Source organism: Mauremys mutica, chromosome 5 (genome assembly GCF_020497125.1).
Source record: "Mauremys mutica isolate MM-2020 ecotype Southern chromosome 5, ASM2049712v1, whole genome shotgun sequence".
Lineage (NCBI taxonomy): Eukaryota > Metazoa > Chordata > Testudines > Geoemydidae > Mauremys > Mauremys mutica.
The window spans coordinates 60,632,838-60,655,530 of record NC_059076.1 but is presented as its reverse complement, the minus strand read 5'-3'; the positions used below and the strand labels follow the sequence as shown (position 1 = coordinate 60,655,530).

The 22,693-nt window shown below is 38.0% G+C and overlaps 1 protein-coding gene across 10 annotated transcripts in view; it reads left to right on the top strand.

Annotated features, from left to right (window-relative positions):
* The window catches only part of NR3C2 (nuclear receptor subfamily 3 group C member 2), a 293,477-nt gene that overhangs the window by 21,058 nt on the left and 249,726 nt on the right, over window positions 1-22,693 (top strand). For 8 of the 10 annotated variants that reach the window (XM_045018250.1, XM_045018254.1, XM_045018252.1 and 5 more), the window contains one exon: window positions 4,992-6,771. In XM_045018250.1, coding sequence (XP_044874185.1) covers window positions 4,994-6,771 — 1,778 coding nt within the window. In that variant the 5' untranslated portion in view covers window positions 4,992-4,993. Of the gene's footprint in view, window positions 1-85; window positions 106-4,991; window positions 6,772-22,693 lie in introns of those variants that run through there. The other 2 variants (XM_045018257.1, XM_045018256.1) reach the window with 2 other exon arrangements.

The window sequence follows — 22,693 nt, the reverse complement described above, 5'->3', positions numbered from 1 at the left end:
GACTGTAGCAACAGGTAGAGACAGACAGCGCAGGTGTCCGGGGGAAGTACTCTCAGTTCTTGTCCTCTTATGGCTCAGTGTCGTTGTATCCACTTTGCAAAGGAGGTAGGGCTTTGCGTTGTTTTGTTTTTGCAAGGGGAGATGGGGCTTCAGATGTCCCTTTTTAGTGCCGGAGATGCTGCATGTTTTTATTATGTTATGATTTTAGTCTAGGCTCTTGGTCGTTTACAAGTGTGTCTTGTACCCAAGCTTTCCCACACCAAGAGAGATTTCCCCCCCCCCCAAGTTTTGTTTATTGCATTTTAAAAAGCAGATCCACAGATCAGATTTGTAATTGTTTGTTAGGAATAGGTCAGTAAGTTTCAACAACTTCCAATATAAAATCAGCTGTCTTAAACCTAGGTAGAAGTCAAACTGAGTACATGCAGTGATCTGTTTAATGTTCATCAATCTGTAATTTGGTTTTATTTATATATATATTAAATCAATTTGCTAGCTATGTTTCATGGTTATTTGGTTTCAGTGACAAACATCCTCAATGTTTCCTTGATTTCTCTGGCATCATTTTGTTTTGTACGGTTAGTCAAAGAGGACTATTCCTTATGTTCCATTCTTGGCCTTTTATTCAGATGTACTGTACAGATCCATTTGTGTATTGTAGTCTAATCATTTTCATACTGTAAATTAGAATTATATGTCTCCCAGACTTAGCTAACTGTGCCTATATTTTATAATCCAATACAGAATATCTAATTTTTCCATGAAAATATAAAGCTAAACTGTTTAGTGGGGGGGATGGGATGTGAGGAAAAAGAGCACATTAAAACATAAAGAAAATACTTTCCATACTCCATTTTCTATCTTGGTAATTTTTCATATTTGTATAATAAAGCTTTCTCTAGCTGTGTGATCCTATTCTGAAGCCTTAATTCTGAGTTTATGCCATCACAGAATGTTGTCTTGAAAATAATTAAGAAATAATAAATTACGCATTCTATCACTGTAGGATAAGTGAGAGGAGGTGATGGGTATTGAGGGAGAAAATTCTAAATTCAGCAAAGTTATCTTTTGATAATTAACACACAAGACAAAGCAAATAGCCATTTGTCTTTCATCTGATTCTTATCTGTTTAATATGACATTGCTAAGAAAAAACAGAACTAGTTCATTTTTAATCCTTAATGCAAATAGGGAAATAAATTCAATCCATGTTTTCAAACTATTGTAATCCTAAATAAAAAATCAAATAACTTGAAGAAATAAAAAATTAGAAAAGTAAGTAGAGATTTTTAAAACAATTCAGCAACTAGGAATATGCCACATTCCCTCCCCTCATGCCGCACACACACAATCCCATGTAATGCTCTATGTCTTAGGACAAATGGAGAAACAAATATATCCACTTTTTTTTTCTTCTTCAAGGGGCATATACTACCCTTGTTTTGCATGTGGGACACCCTTTACCATTCATGGGAATTCTGCAAAAGAAAGACAATGTGAGCCATTTTCTGCTCTGTTACCCTGTGCAATGCTGCTGAAGTAACTGTGATTGCCTGGGAGTCATTGACAGAAGAATATGGTCCCCAGTTAGGGTGACCAGACAGGAAGTATGAAAAATCGGGACAGGGGGTGGGGGGTAATAGGAGCCTATATAAGAAAAAGACCCAAAAATCGGGACTGTCCCTATAAAATCGGGACATCTGGTCACCCTATCCCCAGTCCTTAACTTTGCATTTAAGATTTGCATCTGTCAGACTTCTATCTGCTTTCATTTGTAAATGGTACTTTACTGACTTGGGATAGTCAGGTCTGAGGATAAAACTTGGATCTCCTGAGTAGTATTACATCTAGGTCATCAAAGTGGCACACTGATGAATGATATTTAAAGAAAACTCAAATAACAAAAAAGAAATATGACATTTCCAAGTTAGTCACTGATTTAGATACACCTCTACCCCGATATAACGCTGTCTTTGGGAGCCAAAAAATGTTACCGTGTTATAGGTGAAACCGTGCTACATCGAACTTGGTTTGATCCGCTGGAGTGTGCAGCTCTGCCCCCCCCCCCGAGCGCCGCTTTACCGCGTTATATCCAAATTCGTGTTATATCGGGGTAGAGGTGTATTAGAATTTAAAAAAACTGGATTTAGTTCTGATTTCCTTACACTTAGGTGACCTTCCCAGTACAGGGATTCCAGGTACCATATAATTTCATTTTATTTGACCGTTGCTGAGAAATGGGTTTTATGCCTGATTGTCTGGCGACTTGGACTGCAAAAACTGCATTTGTTGAATGTTCGGTGGTGAAACACTTAGGTCACAAATGTTAATGTTCAAGTACATTTTTGATGTTGGGGGAACAGGTTTGTTAAAAATAAATATTTATAAAATGGCAAACGCATAAGTATAATTTCCAACATAAATACAGTCCCTCCCTCCATTGTCAACGCTTGTGAATTAGACTCCGGGCTAAAACTTCTTAGAGATTTGTAAAAATGTCAGTACAGTACATGGGATATAGATAGGATGTGCATACGCAAGTCAATGGATTCTTTTATCAATTTTTGCTTTTAAAAAACAAACAAACCCAGACCTGATCCCATCAGCAATCCGAAATACTAATCTTAGCATTAGTACCCACTGCAATACTTATTGGTGACAATAATCAGCACTGCCAAGGAACCTGTTTGTCTTGTGTTTTTATTTATAATTTTAGACCTAGCTTATATCAGGCTACATATAAATCTTTCCAGGCTTTTTACCCCTCCCAAAATGTATCTTCCAAAGAATGGACCTCTTACTATAGCTGCTGGATCAGGGAATTTGCCACTTTGACTGTTATAGGCTTTGATTTGTTAAGCTTTTCAAGCTTATGTGCCTAATGCTTAGGCACTAAAGATGAAATTTACCCCTGTGCAGTGGTGTCTAACTATGCACCACTTAAATTCTATGGCTTAAATGGATATAAGTGGTGCACAAGTCTTCTGCCGGGCCTCTGCACAGGATTGAAATTCACTCTAAATCCATATTTATGCCTCTAAATGAGTGTTCTCACTTTTAGAAATGCTGAATTGCTCCATGGCTTCATTTGGTTTCAGAGAGTATTGGGGGTGCTCAACATGTTTTTAATATGTTTCTTTGGGAGTCTAAATATTGGTTTGTGTGTAACTGTAGGCATTTATGTTTGAAAATGTTAACCTATATGAACACACTTTGACATGTACGTAACTGGTTTATTGAAGACCATCAACATTTTGGCTGTGCAAGGAATTCAACTTGATGCCAAACATAATGCTTTTATTGGTCCATAATTTCGTAAATTTTTGTGCAGCACTTGTGGCTAAGGCACAGCTGTCTACTTTTAACCTCATCCTTGATGGAACTGTCAGCAGTGATAGGTACACATAAGTTTCTATCTGTTCTATGACTTCACTGCAGCTGCATTTCAACACTTTATGTATCGTCTCTTTTCCAAGATGCATGTTGTCGTCTTGGCATTTATTATATATCCAAGCGGACTACATAAATTTTCCTAGGTAGCAAGGAGTCTAACCATTAATTCAAATGTATGCCAGTTATATGATGTCATCTGCATAAACTAAGGAGCTTAACTCAAGATCACCCAATGTCATGGACTCCAACTTGTCTACCAGTCTTAATGTCCAGTTTAAGAACATGATGAAAAGCGATCATGATTCCATGCACCCTTGTCTTACACCAAACTTTGACTTGAACCAGTTGCTTGCTTTTCCAATGATTCTTATGGCACTGCAGGAGTCCTAATACAATTACATACATGAGTTTAATGATCTTATCTGAAACTTTATGGAAAGTAGCAAAATCATATAATGTTTCCTTCCAAACAGTATTACTCTCTGGTCTGGAAGCAGCTGATTTAATTAAGTAGACATATGACGGCTGGAGGCAGTACAGATGAAAGTTCTTCCAAAGGTGGCAGGTGTAAAGTCCAATGATTTTAAGACAAATAAAGAAATTAGTTGGAGAGGAGGATTGGCTGCCATTTGAAAAAGATTACTTTGGTGGAGGCATTGCAGAAGTCAAACACATAAGATGCCAAAGAAAATAATACAAACACCACCACAGTCAGTCCAACCTAGAAGCTGACCACTGACTAGATGGTGGGATATTGTATGCAGGGACATGATGAGGCAGCCCTTAATGGAGGAACAAGCTATGGATAGGAATAAGTGGTGATGCCGTACTGCATAAATCCTGTTTTCAAATTCTTTTATTTAGGTTGAGTACAAACTTTTTAAAAAAATTGGGGAGGAAAAAAATGTTACGGTTTTAAATAGATTAGACATTAACATTGAATACTGAGCACTCAATATATTGATCAAACTAAAAAAACCCTTTTGTATACTGTAAGGTTTATAAGTATTAATGTTTAATTTTGTACATAACTTTTAAAATCACTAAAATAGTCATTGAACTAACATTTAATTCAATAAAGTCTTTATTTGTTAGATTTCTTTTCAAAATAATGTAGGACTAGATAGTACATTTTATGCACAGCTGTGGTAGGTGAGGAGTATTTTGCTTACAGCCTTTTTCAAGGTACAGCTCATTTTCTGCCTGGCCTGGCTGGCATAGAGGGCAGTGTGGAATCATGGGTCCATTCACTGCCTGTCCTTCTCCCACTTCACTCATTTGTTCTCTGGAGGGAGCATTGGCTGTGCAGGTTTTGTGCTTCCCTCAGCTCCCAGAGGTAAAGTTTAATAGCCCTCTAAAGTAGTTGCATGGGCAGGAGGTGATCTGTACACCCTCCTATTTGTCTGCATGGCTATGTTACGGCTAATCAAAATCTATGGTTGCTGTTTTAAAACAGCATTTATGATATTAGATTTTATGTAGAGAAAATAACATCACATGATAAAAGTATTTTACATTTATTAACATCTCAGAATTGTAATATGGAATCATAAAAAGCCTATCATTTATTAATTTTACTTTTTTGTATTTTTTCCTAGTTATGGAGACAAAAGGATACTACAGTTACCCAGAAGGCTTAGACATGGAGAAACGGTGGGGTCAAGTTTCTCAGTCTGTGGCGTATTCTTCAGGTGCTGGAGAACGGACTGATGAGAGTAACTATATGGAGATTGTAAACGTAAGCTGTGTATCTGGTGCTTTTCCAAACAGCAATGCTCAAGGAAACAGCAAAGAAAAACCTGAACTACTCCCTAGCCTGCAGCAAGATAATAATCAGCCTGGTATTTTAAACTCTGACATAAAGAGTGAGTCAGACTCAAAGGAACTTTCAGCAACAGTTGCTGAATCTATGGGTTTATACATGGATTCCATACGAGATGCTGATTATACCTACGATCAGCAAAATCAACAAGGGAGCATAAGTCCTGGGAAGACTTATCAAAATGTTGAGCAGCTGGTAAAGTTCTATAAGGAAAATGGCCATTGTGCCTCTCCCTTAAACAGTGCAAATAGACCCTTGAGATCTTTGATATCAGACTCTGGAAGTTCTGTGAATGGTGGTCTCATGCACACTATTGTCAAAAGCCCTATAATGTGTCCTGAGAAAACTCCTTCTGGCAGTAGTCCTCAGAACATGACTCCTTCAGTTTGTAGCCCAGCTGGCATTAACTGTGTATCCTCAACTACTTCTTCTAATTTTGTAAATTTTCCAGTGCACAGCCCAGTCAGCCAAGGAACTCCTTTGTCATGCTCACCTAACATTGAAAACCGGAGCTCTAGGTTGCACAGTCCTGCACATGTTAGTAATGTGGGATCTCCTCTTTCTAGTCCTATAAGTAGCATGAAATCACCAATTTCAAGCCCTCCTAGTCACTGCAGTGTGAAATCTCCAGTCTCAAGTCCTAATAATATCACTATGAGATCTTCTGTGTCAAGTCCTGCAAATATGAACTCAAGGTGCTCTATTGCCAGCCCTTCCAATACAAATAATAGGTCCAGTCTTTCTAGTCCAGCTGTTAGCACTGTGGGATCTTCTATCTGTAGCCCAGTAAACAATGCCCTAGGCTTCCCTGTTTCTGGTGCACCTGCTGGACCTAGCACAGGCCAAGATACTATTCCTAGTCCAGAAACAAAAGACAAGGGTGCTCAAGAAATCACATTTCCTAAAATGGAGGAAATGGAGAATGCCATCTCAAACAGTTGTGTAGCTGGTCAGATGAATCTTGTTCAGTTTATAAAGCCTGACCCAGATGGAGCATTCGGTAGCTCATGTATTGGAGAAAACAGTAAAATCAACTCTGATTCCCCATTTTCAGTACCAGTAAAACAGGAATCAGCTAAACATTCTTGTTCTGGTGCCTCTTTTAAAGGGAATCAAGCAGTAAATCCATTTCCATTTATGGATGGTTCATATTTTTCTTTTATGGACGACAAAGACTATTATTCTCTTTCTGGGATTTTAGGACCACCTGTTTCATCATTTGATGGCAATTGTGAAGGTAGTGGGTTTCCAAATCCAGGCCTACCTGTGGGTATTAAACAGGAGCCTGATGATGGCAGCTATTATCAAGAGAACAGTATGCCATCGTCTGCCATTGTTGGTGTGAATTCAGGTGGACAGTCATTTCACTACAGGATTGGAGCTCAAGGCACAATATCTCTATCACGACCTGTTGCTAGAGAACAGACTTTTCAGCATGTGAGCTCATTTCCTCCAGTCAGTACACTAGTTGAGACATGGAAATCACATACTGACTTAGCGTCCAGAAGACATGATGGGTATCCAGTTTTAGAATACATTCCAGAAAATGTGTCAAGGTGAGCAAACTGAAATCCTGTTTGTTTTTTCATACTACACAATGTCTAAATAAGTATGACTGTTTGTTTCGAGCCCCCCTCTCCCCATTTAGGCTTGATATTTTCTTTTTAATTTCTAAAGCTGCATACATTTTTCTTTTCTAGGTGCATTTCAGTGACTTATTAGTCAGTTTCTTCATTAATCTTGCTAGATTTTGATTCTGGTTTTAATAAAAACAACCTGCATGTTTCATATTCAGTATTTAAATACATTATATATTATCATTAGATGTGATAGTGCTACTTTTTGAGCTTCTTCCACAATAAGTGTTTGTTTTTAATAGTGGAGCTTGTTGCCATTACTTTCATGTGCCATATACTGGCTATTATTTCTTAGTTGTTGCTTTAATGCTTTGTACTGTTGATGATGGTCAGAAGGAAATAAACAAAATGGAAATGGTACATTAGGGACTTAAAGTTTCTAAGTTTTTTGTGTTATGAACTTGTATCCATCTTTAATTGACTAAATTTAAAAACTAAGCATGAGGGTCTGTGGCAAACATTTCTGAATTGTAATTGTATGCACATTGTGCTTTACACATGCATAGAAATTTCTCTTAAACTGAGGAGGGCTTTAAAGACTTGACACATTTGAAACAACTACAGTCTGATTTAGTCACTTCCGGTGAAGTGAAATATGCCAATATCATTTGAATTGTATACTACTTTTCTGAATCATAAGTAGTCATGCTTTAATAACAAATGGAATATCCCTATACTTCAAATAGAACAGTGTGTGTATTTAGGGCAATAACATTTAGAATAGGGAAGGTATAAAAGAAGCCTGCAAGTAAGTGCAAATAATTGACTTTAGAATTGTTGATAGTATACATTTATCATAGTTCTGTAGTGACACCACAAATGAGTAGTAATAATACTTTGCATTAATATAACACACTTCAACCTGGGATCTCAGTGAATCTTATAAAAATGAGTGGTATTATGCCTATTTAATAGAGATTTGAAGTCCTTCTCTACAGAGGAAACAGTGAGACCTATAATTAAGCACTGGTGCAGTTATACTGATGATAGTGATGGTGGAAGTTGTACTGTAAACAGGGCTTAAGCATTTTCATTGTGTTATCTATCTATCTAACCTTGCTCAGAGCACACCTGAGCTCTCTCTACTTTACAGCTTGCACTGTTGCTACTGCCAGGAGAGCTGCACTGGTGGACTCCTTTGGTGACTCACATGTCCAGTTTTTGACAGTGTAGGTGCAGCCAGAACAATTTGCTGAAGATTGTGCAGAGTAATCAGTTGAAGAGTTGGGGACAGAACTCAGGTTTTCCCACCCCAGGTCCCTTGCTCTGATTAGTAGATTCACTACCTTTTTGGAATGCAACATTTATCTTTTCCTTTTTGGGGGGTGGGTGGGAGGGAGAAATCACAGAAAAATATATTCTATTTATACTTTATTTTTCAGATTTTTTTTTTAATTGTATGTTCTAATTTAAAAAACAAACTGAATATACTACTTGTGGCTGACAGGATGGAAATCTGTCTACATTAAGCCTATGGGGCAAAAGACAGAATTAAAGAAATGTTCTCCCTAAGCCTAATAAACATGTAAATAAACACCAATCCAGTCATTCTTCCTCCACCCTATCATTTTCCAAGCCATATTTCACATTTGCTTTGGCTATTCCATAAAGCACATATTCTGCTGACATACTTTTTTTTTTTTTTGGTATCTGTCTCAACTTGAAAATACAAAATCACCCCTAATACAAAACTTGGGTATACCGCAATCCGGCACATTTAAGTTTTAAACTATAGTTTTCTGTATTCTAGAATAAAGTTCACTAGAGGGTTAGTGAAATATTTAAAGGAAAAAAATCACATTGAGGTCATTACTTCTGTAAGTAGTCCTAGTGACATCCATGAGAGTACTTGCATCACTAAGTGCTACTCGTCAAGAATAAGGGTTGCAAATGCTCATATGTTATGACTTTTTTTTTGTATGTTTCACTTTGTGACATTGTATAAATTTATTGTTATGAGCATGTTCACCAACAATTAAATGCCTAAACTGCTCTGTAGGGACATATGAAATTTCTTACCAGTATTGTAGAAATGTCTTGTGATCTGTCTGTCACACTAGTCAAGGATAGCTCTACCCACTTATTTGCCTCTTTTTAGACCAATAGGTAAATAATCCGTGCCCTTAGACTGGAATCTAAACTTTTGATGCATGTTTGGTATGAGTGTCAGTGTTGTCCTTACTATGTATATGACCCAGATCCTGAATTTTTTATCATGTCCGTATACTGCTGCATTTGTGCAGAGCCCCATTGAAGATGATGTGGGGCTTTGCCTGGTCATAGCAGTCCACCCATCTGTTGTACATTTCAGAGTAGGAGCATATATTATCATTTTCACAGCATAACCCTATTGTGGTGGTAAAACAATACTACTGTTAAGCTGTTTGGAATGGCTTTGTATGAAGTTTGAAAGAAATTGCAGTCCTCATTTTCACATTATAGATTAGTAAATTTCATAGGTCATTTTGAAAGTAGAGTAAATTCTCTTGAATACTTTTTAAAATTCAGAAATGGCTTGTATTTTTTACTTAAAATGTATTGTAGTTGTCTTAGTATTTGTTACTTAGGATTGTGTTTGAAGGAAAAATTCAAAACATAAGAACTTTTGTTTATTTGCTAATGATTGGGTGCGTGTGGTGTTTATATAGTGTTTAATGGAGATAGGAATCTATTTGCCACAGAGAAACTAATCTCTTTAAGTGCAGAAAGAGATCTGTTCAGAAGTCAAAAAGTACTGATAAGTGCAGAAAAACTTTCATATAAGATGTCACTTTTTTTTTTTTTTTTTTAGGAATGGTTATCTCCCTACTAAGTCTCAAAACACAACTGTAACTCTTTCTTTCTTAGTCCCTGTCTACCCTGTTTAATGCGGGGGGGACACACCTCATGCTATTCCTTTTCAGGATGCACATAACGAACACTAAGATGCCCTCTAATTTACAGCTGCCTTACAAGGTGAAGGCATAGGATGGCTGGGCATGGAGCAAAGTTAAATTTAGGTTTTGAGAATTAATCTTGAGGCCATTAATGAGAATGAATATTCTTTTCTTAAAATGATACCTATTAAACTGGGACTTTCACAAGTCAATTGTTCTTGCTAACCAGATCTAATAAACATTATCCAGACATGACAGATTCTTGTCACCATGCTGATTATGCCCAGTACAAACCATCGTCAGGAACATTCCCCTTTTCTCCTCATTTATTTCATCATTGTTTTTCATAGTTGTTGCTCTTTTGATGATGTTTAGTCAATAAGGGTTTATTATTTGTAGAACTAGTACTTAATATGATGAGGAAAGATGTTTTCCCATGCAAAAATACATTTTCTTTTGAATTTTATGCTAATGTGTGTACAGCATGTTTCTTTAAAAAAACTAAGGTGCATAAAATGTTTCAGTGTGCATCACACATGTAAATAACATTTCTTAGAAATATCATTCATTTTGAAAAAATATAAAGTAAATAGCAACGTGGGTTTAAAACCAGTCAGGTATGTTTGGTTGTGTGACTTCATTGAAAGAAATGTGCACTTGGAATGAAAATAAGAGATTTTTTTAAAAGCGATTGCTCATCTGAGGCAAAATGCAGTTCTAAGACTCATGATCATGCTAGCTATGTAATTTTCAAAATGGTTAAGGAACACGTCATGGTTGCTTGAAACAACAGTAAAACTGAAAAAGATAACCTTCTTCTGCTTCAGAATTGATGAAAAAGCCTCAGTGCCAATGTGCCTTTTCTCAGCAACTTACCAGAACACCTCACTTTATATATACTTTCATTTTATTTATTTTTTCTTAGTCATCTTGGTGCAAAAAATGCAACCAATATTTCTATAGGTTTACCACTAACAGCTACTAAGAGTAATTTCAATAGTAATTAAAATTCACATATTGGGCCAATTCATCCTCTTACACGGTAAAATCCTTTTGTGGCAATCCCCCAACACCATCCCACTGGAGGGATCTGCCTGTTGCATCCGTCCCTCCCCCATCCCCCCCAAAATAGTGCTTGTTCCCTAACCCAGTGGATTTATGGCAGAGTGGCTCTATGGTAGCTATGCTACTAGGGACTCATGGTTGCTGTCTTCAGGGCACCCAAGTATAGCAGGGATTGGGAAGAGGATATTGCAGAAAAGTTAATACAGCGTCAGTGGGGCCAGAGAGGGACAATGTATCTCTCTCCCCCGACCCCTGGCTCACCCCACTCCTCTCCCCAACCTGCCCAGTTTCCACTTCCTCTCTCAACATAGTTCCCAAGTGGAATGTGGTCACATCCCCTTCCTGTTCAAGAGTGGGAAGATCCATGCACAGATGGTTGAGAAAACAACCCTGGGGCATTGACTGAGATTTGTGGTTCAGAAGTGTTACTTGTTCAGACAGGTGACACAAGAAATTACTCAGGTTTAACTTTTTTTTATTTTCCGGTGATTTGAATGACATTTTTGGCCAGTGCCATTTCAGTTTGGTAGGTTCCATTTTTAACTCTGTGCCCCACACAGAACCCTCCCAACCCACACTTAGATCCCCCGCACACTAAGCCCACTTGGATCCTGCCTTGCTGAGCCTGCCTGCCCACACCTGGTGTACCTGGCACGGCGGGGCAGGGCCCTGGGATGTTTCTGGGACAGGCCCGGTCCTTGCGCTGTGTCAGTATTGGGTTCAGCGTCACTGCTGAGTCCGTGTTCTGGAGGGGAGGAGCTGCTCAATGGTCTCCCACCTCCTGTGCAGCCAGAGGCCTGTGCTCCCCAGCGCCATGGTGGAGCCTCCACATTTATTTGACAAATAAAATTTGCAGAATTTTAAAATATTCTGTGCAGAATTTTTAATTTTCTGGCACAGAATTTTTACTCTTTTGGCGCAGAATGCCCTCAGGAGTAAGTTTTAATATCATGATTGGGTTGGGGGGGAGGGATGGAGAGGAGGGCTCAGAAAAAGGTTGAGAACCCCTGTACTAGAGGACTTTATAGAACAGTGCCAAGCTGCTAAAATGTTCTCCAAACTTGACAAGATTTTTCCCCACCTTAGCTTCCTAAAAGTAGTACAGTGAATCTCCGCTATAATGCGACCTTTGGGGTCCAAAAAAATCCATCGTGCTAAATGCAGGGTCGCGGTATAGCGGGGTTTCAAATCAGTCAGGTTTTCAGTGGTCCCCAAAGCAGTGCATTGAGGTGCACCACCTAGTGCCCCTGGTGCCTAGTGCCCAGCAGGAGAGAGGAGCCGCAGCTCCCCGCCTGCTGGGGACAGAGAGCACCGGCGCCCGCAGCCTTGGAGAAGCCGGAGAGAAGCTTGGGGCCCCGCTGCTGCTGGGGACAGAGAGCACCAGTGCCAGCAGCCTCCGAATTCTCTGTCCCCAGCAGGTGCGGGGCTGCAGCTTCTCTCCCCTGCCATGGTGTTGGGGACCATTGGTACAGTACCATACTGTATTATACTGTACCTTAAAGGGGAGCCAGCCTGTGATCGCGTGTTATGCGATTTCGCGTTATGGCGGGGTTTGACTGTATTATGAAAAGTTTGTCACTAAGTAATGATTCTTTAATGTAAAAGTTAGTTTTAAGCATAGTTTTGCTTTCTTCCATTTTTTTAAATGATCGATTTTCTTTGTAGCTTATTTATAAGTTATTTTTCTAACAATTTTTGGTGTAGTCTTGCTAAAGCAGCAACTTCTGTGTTATTTTTATTTCCCTCAATAGGAGAGTAAATGAGAATTTATTCACATGAATATTTGAGGCCAAATGTTCAAAGTGTTCCTTAGCTGTACCTATGTGCATTTATGTGCCCAGTGGTCTGCTATTTTTGTTTCCTCAGTTGTTTGTGGACTTTTTGTGCTCACAAATTCAGATTTTGTAAATGTATAGCACAACATTTCCAAGATCCTCTGAAAATTTGGCTTTTTGAGGCTTAATTTTCAATGGAAAAAAATGTTAATGCAAGATAATTTCTATTGGATGCTGCATCCAAAAAATTGTCAGTGAAAGGTCCACATAGAGCAAAATATGTGACATGGATGTTTGTGCCCTAGAGAGCTGCATATTTAAATCTGTTTATCCACAACATTGGCTTTTTAAAGGTTTTTAATAATGTTTTTGTCTTTTATGAAAATCTGGAGGTCAGAAAAGCCATGGGGTATGGAAAAACTTACAGGGGAAACTTGACAATTTGCCCTAATTGCTGAATTTGTGAGTAACTGAAAACACAGAGAACTAGGATACTGCAACACATTTATTTGGTTAATTTATTATAAAATAATAGCATAGTATTATACTTTCATAATGTACTTTCAGTAATATAAGACCTCGTAACAGAAGTCTGCTATTAAAGCTTTGCTGAGAGGTGAGAAGATGGCACCAATTTTTATGTGCAGATTCTAAAATATGCAGATTAAAGAAATCTAAATTAACAAAATTCTACTGAAAATACAAATTACTGTATATATGCGATCATAAACTGGTTCGTTTATTAGCTGACCTCCCCCCCCCCACACACACACACTGAGACGGATAAGTAAAAATGGAAATTTTTTATAACCTGTTCATAAGCCGACCCTATAATTCAGGGGTCAGCAAACCTTTTCGCTCCCGGACCATCAGGATAAGCCGCTGGTGGGCCGAGATGGTTTGTTTACCTTGAGAGTCCGCAGGCACGGAGGTAAACCTAAGTAAACAAAGTGTCCTGGTGCGCCAGCTGCTTACCCCAATGGACCGGGACAGCAACTGGTGGGGAAATTTTTGTGCGGGGAGAAGCTGGGAGTCAGGGGAGTAACCCCTGTGACCACCCCCCCACGTGACCCCACCCCTAGCCTGGGACTCCCACACTCTCCTCCTCCCATCCCTTCCCACCTTCCCTGGGAAGAGCCAGGGGAGGATGTTTCTGACCGGGCTGGAGCTGCTCTGGCAGGCTGGGCAGCGTGGCCACAGCCTGCTCTGGTGGGCCAGACCGGGCAGCGCAGCTGCAGCATGTTTCAGCAGGCTGGGATGAATGGCATGGCTGCAGCGTGCTCCAGTGGCGTGGCCGCTGCCTGGTCTGGGGGGTGGAGCTAAGCGGCATGGCTGCAGCCTGCCAGCCCCAGATCTGCAGCTGCTTTTGAGGCTGGGGGGGGAGCAGTGTGGTGGAAAAAGTCTGACCCCGCCTCTTCCCTTCTGGCAGCGCTGCCTCTCCTTCCTCCCTCTGTTGGGGGGAGGGGCTATGTCCCACCTCTCCCTCTCTATACCCGTTCATAAGCCGACCACCTTCTCTGGTGTTTCCCGTTTTTACTAAAAAAATTTTTGCTTATGAATGAGTATATATGGTAGGTCATAATTTTAATAAGGACTGGAAGACTGTGATTTCTGAAATGTCCTGTATGAAAACCATTACATCTTTATATATCCACTGTAAATGTGGCTGGTTTATTGGACATCTGACTGTTATAAAGATGTGTTTGCACATAAAGGTACGTTTATTGTGATAGTGAGAATAACATTGCAAAGCCTTTACTCAGGCAGTACTCAAATAGTCTACAGTGGGACTAGTATGGGAGGCCTAGAGTCAATAAACCATCCGGGTTCAGCAAAGCATTTAACTTTAATGGAACTTACAGGTTGGATTTAAATACTTACTCAGGTGCTTTACATAGATTACTGTTGGGTTTAGTATCTGTATTTGTAAGGAATGCTTCTGAAAGGTATCTTCTATTGTAAACTACCATAAGCACTACATCTCTTATCATAATAGAAAAAGCTAGAATTGATGTAAGGCTCATTGAAATCAAAATTTGTTTGGGGAAAATATTTTAACAGAATGTTAAGGTTGATAGGTCAAGCACTGAAGTTGGGAAATGCAAACATTAAAGCTGCACATACAGACTTAACTCTCTCATCTAGTAAATATACATTATGTTGTGGGTAGACAAGGGTAGTGAAAGGAACACATTGATAGATAAAAGTCTGCTTTGAATGTTCCCATTATATAAGAATACACTTCCAGTTGTAAAGTTCATTTAATGTTAATTTGATATGCCTCACACATATCTGGCAGTTGCATTAGAGTAGTATGTACATGAATTACTTTGCCATGTGTGTGCCTCCAAGGTGGAAATGTGGCATCCGTTGTTACAGCAACACTGAACAGCAGTGTGTTTAAGAGAGGAATCAAAGAGTAATTCAGTTTTGGTCAATTTTTTTCTATCATTCCACAACTTTACATTCTGACTTCTAAACAAAACTTGTTTGTTTACATACAGAAGCATAACTATTTTTAAATAGTCCCTCAATTTTAAAAAAAATTATATAGGTACTTCAGCTGCTACCACACAACTTCTTTCCTCTTTTCTGGCATTACCTCTGCGCATGCATATATATATATATATATAATATATAAATCGTGATTCAGACCCTCCAGTTGGAAGATCTTTACAAAATAAGTTTCACCTTTTAAAAATCTTTTGATTTTTTTGAGAACCTAAGGAGATGTGTGGTTATATCAGATTCAAAATGAAACTTTAAATGCATATGAAGTGGAGGAAGTAGCTCAGACGGGAAATTCAGTTACTTACCTGGTGTGGGCACCATCTGTTCTTCTCCATCCTTCTTCCTTGTAATTGTCTCCCCCTTTGTGCGCCACCCTTCATGTTCCTGGCTGTCCCAAGCATTCATGTCTTCCCATACTTCCCTTCCTTTGCCCTCACAGTTAGTTAGTTTCCTACCATTCACATTCTCCTTCTCTGCCATTCCCATTCCCTATCATACTCTCAGACTCCCTTCTGTTCCTCCTTTTCCCTGACTGTTCTCCATCTCCTTCCTGATGCCAACATGAGGAACTTTAAAAAAGAATCATCAAATTGTGCATCTCATGATAAAATTGTGAGTTGGTGACATTGCTTTTCCCACAGTCCTTGTCTTTCCACCCTCTCTGACCAAAATATCTATTTGCTCTTGGCTGCTCCATGCCTGTATGTCCACACACCTGCACAGATGCAACTCTGCTTCCACCCTACATATCGACTATCACACTCTCACATACCAGCATCAGCACCCACCTTTATCCTGTGACCAGCATGAGATGTAGGCAGGCAGTTTGGCAAGAAGATCTCTCTCGCTATACTCCAGGGAGTGGGAATGCTCCATTCTTAAATGCTTCTCCCCATGAAAGTACCAGGGGTTCTTCTATCCCCCCTCCCTACAGATGAGGGATGGAGAACCATGGCTGTCTTATCTGCCCCCTCTAGGGGGCCACCATGGCCTCTGTCTTACTGAAAATGGGGGATGGGGAAGCTGGAAGGTTGTTCTCTTTTTCTCACTTCAGAGGCATGGGGAGGAGACAGAGGGCTTTTAGAAACTGAATTGCATTTGCTGCTGGAAGAGCAAGCAGGAACTTCTGTCTGTGCTCTGATTCTTCTGTTTGTCTTGCTTTCAGCTGTGTTTGAATCCCAGTGCTGAACTTTGAGCAAACAAAAAGATCAAAACTCTTCTTTTGCTTGGCTTGACTGCATTTCAGCAGGATACTGATAGGACCTCACCATGCCCCTTTTATAGACACTGAATTAAAAACAAATGAAACAAATGCTAGAAAATCTTTTTGTCTTACTAAGTTTCTGCTTCTGTAGCATTGTTAAGCAATGCAGTTCTGTTTTTTAACTTTTGCAAAAAATATTTTAATGGCTGGACCCTGCTCTTTCTGAAATGAATGAGAGTTTTGCCATTGATTTACTTGTGGGCATATTCCTACTCCTACTGTAACGTGGATAACTGACTAAGTTAATCATGCTTTTTAGTATTTATGCATTATATGATCTGGAATTACTAAGGTGTCTTGCTTTTTTTTTTTTAAAAAACACCTTTTTTGAGTGTTTAGATTTGATTTAACAGAGAATGCACTGCATATTTTATATGGGAATAACCTTTGTAAGAATTATATTACCTAAATATTTCCAATTTTTTTTTTTTTACAGAAAATAAGGACTGCATAGATAATATACCTAAGTTTCAGATTTTGTTTTACTTCTGGATCAGAATTCTTCAGTTAAATACATGCTAGGACAACATTTAGTCCAGTCAGTTATGAATTAAACTGACAAAAGCTTTTTTCTAAAATAAGATTCTCTTTTGGGCTTTTTTTTCTGTTGCACTGCTCTTGAATTACCATTAGTATTTGAAATCTTAACTCTTTGTGATCCATGGTCACAGGTAGGGCATGGTTTTTAAGGTGGATTATCCAAGGACAACTTGAATTGTCTGACAAGAAAATAAGATTGTCAGTTAATTAGCATTTGCTTTCATTTACTTTAAGATTAAACTGTTTTGTGCAAATGTTGTGCCTCACCCAAGGACAAGATGATGTCTGATTGGACCCACATTTAAGAACTGTGGTTGCACTGAATGATCAGCACATCACATTGAGGCTGAAAATTTACCTTCCACTCTTTCTTTTTCTCCTTTTTTTTTTTTTTTTTTTTAAAACCTCACCAAATGAAGATCACTCCCAAAGTGCAGTAGAGTAGAAGGTGCAAAGTGAGTGTAATTATACATGTACATGTCTCCTGGAGGGCAGTATAAGCTACCAGGATAGTAAATTATTTATTTAGCTTTTTAAAAATAAGCAAAAAGATTGTCAGGCATGAGATCAGTTTTGTAGCTGCAGTTTAGATATGCTCATCAGTCAATGGACTCAAAATTTTTAAGCATAAGCCAGTATCAGGGAGTAAGTAATTAAATTTGTCCACAGTGGGATTTTAGTTTTCCTAGGCTGTCAAAATATGGGGTTTTTCCTAGCCCTTTTGCTAACATTTTTTCTGAATTCCATATTATCCTAACATGATGCTGCAGTTATGTGGAACCTGTAAATAGACTACATTTCCATTTCTTTTTTTTGTCTCTTTTTATGTGTTGCTGCTGCCTTTTTATGAGCGATAAGGATGCAGATGGCACTGAAAAATTGCATTTTTTTTAAATTGTATCTACCTAAATCTACATTGCTATTTCAAGAGTGCAATGCTGAAATGTACACCTTGCATGAATGTAGAAATAACTTTTTAAATATTGTTTCTTTTGCCTATTTTTCTTTAATAAAATTTTAAGACTGTTGAAACATACTGTGAAACAAGTTAAGTAATTGTTTTTCATAAGGGTGAAGACACATTAATTCAAAGCAATGGAAATCAAAAGTACTATCTTTTGATGCTGAAACTTCACAATCTCTGTTTTTGCCGTTAATTTATTGTTTAGAGTAGATTGAGCTATGTTTTTAAGAGGCTGCTCATGAAATCTAGAGATCGCACTGTAGGATTCTGAATCCCTTAAATTGGTTTAAGCAGTTCGCTAGGCAAAGCAGTGGTCTGTTCAGAAGAGTTTTTGTAATCATGCTTTGTTACACAATGGCAGATTCAGGCCACAGAGGACAAGGGATTGCAGTTATGTTTAGTTCATATTCGGATAGAGCCAAAAGCCCATATTTTCAAAAATGTACATTTGAATAGTGTGTGTAAATCCTGAAGTGCTTGCACAAGTCAGAAATTTGCAAACACACATCTGTGTACTTCATAACCGTCACTTATGTGCACATTGACAGCGATGCTCCCATAAATCAAACCATTTTGAAACTTTGTGTCATAGTCTAAAAGTCCCAGTTTACTCTGGCAACATCTTGCCTTTAAAAATCAATCTTGCTTTGTATATTTAGCTCTTTTATTAACACAGTTATAAACTACGGAGTGATTAAGGGAGTATTTTAAGATTAAGCTATATTCCTAGTTCAAGGACAACTGATGATCTGATTTCAAAAACATCAGAATTGAAGCTGGAAATGAAAATTGGCCTCTTTTCGCTGTTTTCTTGTAAATACCATCAAATTGGGAGAAGATGTTGCACTTCTGAGACAATGCATCATGGCAATAACCTTTTAGCTGTGCAGACTAAGGACTTGGTTCAAAAGAGGATGTTAGCATTATTTATTCTGTCTATAGAAAAAAAATTACAAAACAGGGTGCAATTGTCAGGGTTTCTTTTTTCTTAAGGAATAGAGTAGTTTGAATATTGCAGATTAAGATTAAAGTAAGTGGGAAATTTGTTGTGGTTCTATCAATAGAATACATGAGCGGTCAGTTCTGTTACTCTGACTGTATCCAAAATTGTATTACAGAGTACAGTCAGGAATGATGCATTTGCTTATTTACATTATGTATATGTTTGTATATGCACTACATCCATGAGTCCTGATACTCTTAAAATGAGGATATGGAGATCCTGCACAGGGGTTTTGCACCTGCCCTGCTTCAGGGGAGTTTCATGCACCCAAGCAGGGAGGGAATTCTTGGGGGAAGGGAGCTGGGATTCCCCAGCTAAACATCTTCCTGCAATAAATTGTATAGGGAAGCAACTGGAGGCTGCTGCTGTGGCCCTGAGATGCCAGTAGAGACCACAGAGCTCCTCCATTCATAGTTTTGCAGCCCTGGGGAAGAGTCTGTTCCCCATGTTCCCTGCTGACCTCTTCAGTTTATAGTGTGTTTATTCAGGTGTGCTGGGGGAGGGTTGCATCTTGGTTCGGATTATTTTTTAGCACCAAGTCTTATTTTTAAGTTAATAATTTAAAAACAAATGTTAGTCACTAAACATTCTTTAAGGATTTGGTTTACAAAAAAGTTACTTAAATGACTAACCTGTTAACACTTTACACTAAGCCTTTATCATAGACCAACATGCTGTAAAAGGTGAAGTAAAACCACATTTCAGCAGGAGTAGCTGTGTAAACCCTGTATAACTTAACCATCAGATTCCTTCAAATACACTATGGAATAATTGAATAATTTAAATAAATTCAATTATAATTCCTTAAATCTGTATTCAAATTTGTGTAAACTAGCAGGAAGATGAACAAAGTGTGAGGTGGTGGGGTGGAGGGGAGAGTCAGACATGTCAGTTTCTATTCAGTATATGGAAGTAAATATTGGATACTACCCAAAATTTTATTACCACTGCCGTCACTTTAAAAAAACTCTTAAAAAAAATTACAATGAAATAATTTATTTGATTTGCACTTCTTTTGTAACTACCCTTTTCATGTCTTGAGACTGAAATTTACATTTTTAAAAAAAATCAATGTCCCTCAGGTGGCACCTGACCAGGATTTATCACTTAATTTGGTCCACTGGTCCATCATTAGCTTCCCTGGTCCAGGAAGTGCAATGTGAACACTGGTCCATGTGTGTTCCCGCCCTCCCCTGCCTGTACCAGAATTGACATTAAGACATAGATTAGACACCATATTTTTGACTTATTAAATATGGGTCAGTGACAGTGTCAGTCTGCAGAAACAGATAATGTGCTGTTATTCATTTCAAATTAAACTTTTGGGGGAGGAAGGGAGGGGCCTCTAGCCTTCACATTTTAATATGTTTTGTACAAAAGTTTGAATTTATTTAAAAGAAATCAGGAGTGAGTTATATGGTAAAAAGAATGTGTAACTATTAGCAGTATAATTTTTTTTTAAAGTGGGACCAGTCTGCAACAAAAATAGATTTAAGATTGCCCTATTTTTATCAATGAACTCACCTCTGCAGAGGGCCAGCAAAAGTGTTTGACACCGTTTTGGCCTGAACCTGATGACCTTCAAGGACTCAGTGCAGCATTCCTCTTCTATACCAGGTGTTTGGAAATGGAAAGAAATTGTAATTGTAGCCATGGGAAATTATTCAAGGGGGAGGGAAATTTGAGGTGGGTTATTTTAAATTGTTGCACTTTTATTTATAAGTTCCATCGAGATTCAAGAACATATGGATGGGCTTCCTTTTTAGCACTGCTGTAAATAAAAACAAAGTCTAAGTCCAATACAGGGACAGTGGAACTTTAGTGATGAATAAGCCTTGAGATGTCCCTCTTTACAGGAATGAATTTCCCCCATTTGAGGTGGTAAAAACATCCACATGTGGTGTGTGTGTGTGTGTGTGTGTGTATATATATATATATATATATATATATATATATATACACACACACACATACGTGCACATATGCATTAGACACCTGATTAGTCAATAAAAAAGCAAAGGTGTGGTGGTATAGGCAGCTTAGTTAGATACTGCCAAGTAGTAGTAAATTATGCAAACTAATTTAACAGATCAAACTGCCTTGTATTGAAAAACAAGCTATCTTATGGATCAATACAACTTTTTATAAAAGCAAACTTATTGTATCACAGCTAGTTATACATTGTAAAGGCTGGATAAATTCATTTTAACATGGAATGAAACTGAATCAAAAGTGTTGAAAGTATCCTTGTAAGGCTTATGCTATTTGAGTCAAATATAATTACCGGTAGTTGATTTCCAAATAAAATATAAAGTTGCTTTTATTAATATGGTACCTTTATATAATGTTTTCAACATGTTGGCTTCCTAATATTTTATAATTTGGTTTTTTACTACTTTACATGAAAATGGATAAAATAAGAAGGAAAAAATTAAAATGTCCTTCTAAATTAGAGAGGACATTTTATTTTATGATTCTTCTGTATGTCTAGCAGTCTGTTTTTCTAATATACCAATAACATCATTCTTAGATGCTTGAGCGTCTTGACACCTTCCACAAAACTCTCAGGAAGTTTCCTTTTCATTATTCTCAGATCTTCTGTGCTCTGACAGTGAAGTCTTCTCCTATTGCAGTTATAAATACACACAACTGATCCACTTCCTGGACCTATATTAAGTCCTCCCTGCTCTCAGTAGGAATCACAGGTACATTATATCCCCAAAGTTCCTAAAAAGCAAATGCATTGGGGCAGTAATTCTTGGTTGGGGGATATATTACCTTTTTTCCACTATGCAGAGTACACCAAATTTAGAGGTGACCTAAGTGGTGTCATAAGTTACATGTCAGTAAATCAGTGTACATCAAGGTAATTTGCATACTGAAGGCGCAGAAGATGTTTCGGGTCATAGCAGGAATAGTAACAGCATCAGGAGCGGGAAGGAATAAGGAAATGAGAGACTACGAAATTGAAAGAAAAATTAATAAGAATGTGGAAAGAGAGAAGAAACAAGAAAAGCAAGATAGGTATTGGCATAAAAACTTGGCATATAATAAATATAACATAGTGGGGAAAACCTGAGCGGTACTAAGTCCTCTTCATTCTCTTTGACATCACTGAGAGTTGTGTCCCAAATCTCTCGGGATTTAGTTTAACACGTTTAAAAATAGATTAATCTTTTTCAGTATTTATAATCTAAGGAAATCTAAAAGAGGATTTTGATACTGTGTTCTCTGACTCCTGATATCTTACCTGGCTGGGTTAAGGACTCCTTAATTTGTTCTGTATTGGGAGCACTACAAGTGTAGTAGTTCATAAGGGCATATATTAAATCCTCTGTCAATTAATGGAAGAATGTTTTACAGTCATCTGCAACTTCATAGAAAACCTTGCATTCATATTTTTTTCATTAGCTATACACACAAACATGCAATTCAGCGGGACTTTATTTTGTATGTTATCTTGACTATTATGTGTAAATTGTCCCAAACAATTTTGCTGTTATAAGTTTCACATGTCAAAAAATAGTTTTCAAATTGTATTAATATAACAACATAATATTAGGAGTGTAACACAGGAAAGTTGGACATAGAGCATGAATTCTACCCTTGGGGCTTCTTCAACCAGTCTTAGTACAAGAGCAGCATCATACTGTAAACTAGGCTTGAAGTAAACATTGTTTCCTAGCAATAATTGTAAGATTAAGTAAAATCACATTCTACAAGATATTATTTCCATAGTATGCAATTGTTTTCATCTATCTAATCTTATCTATCTAGCTAATATGCTACCACTTAAAATAATACTAGATTCTTTTGTAAGTGAAGATCTTTGGTTGGTCCACG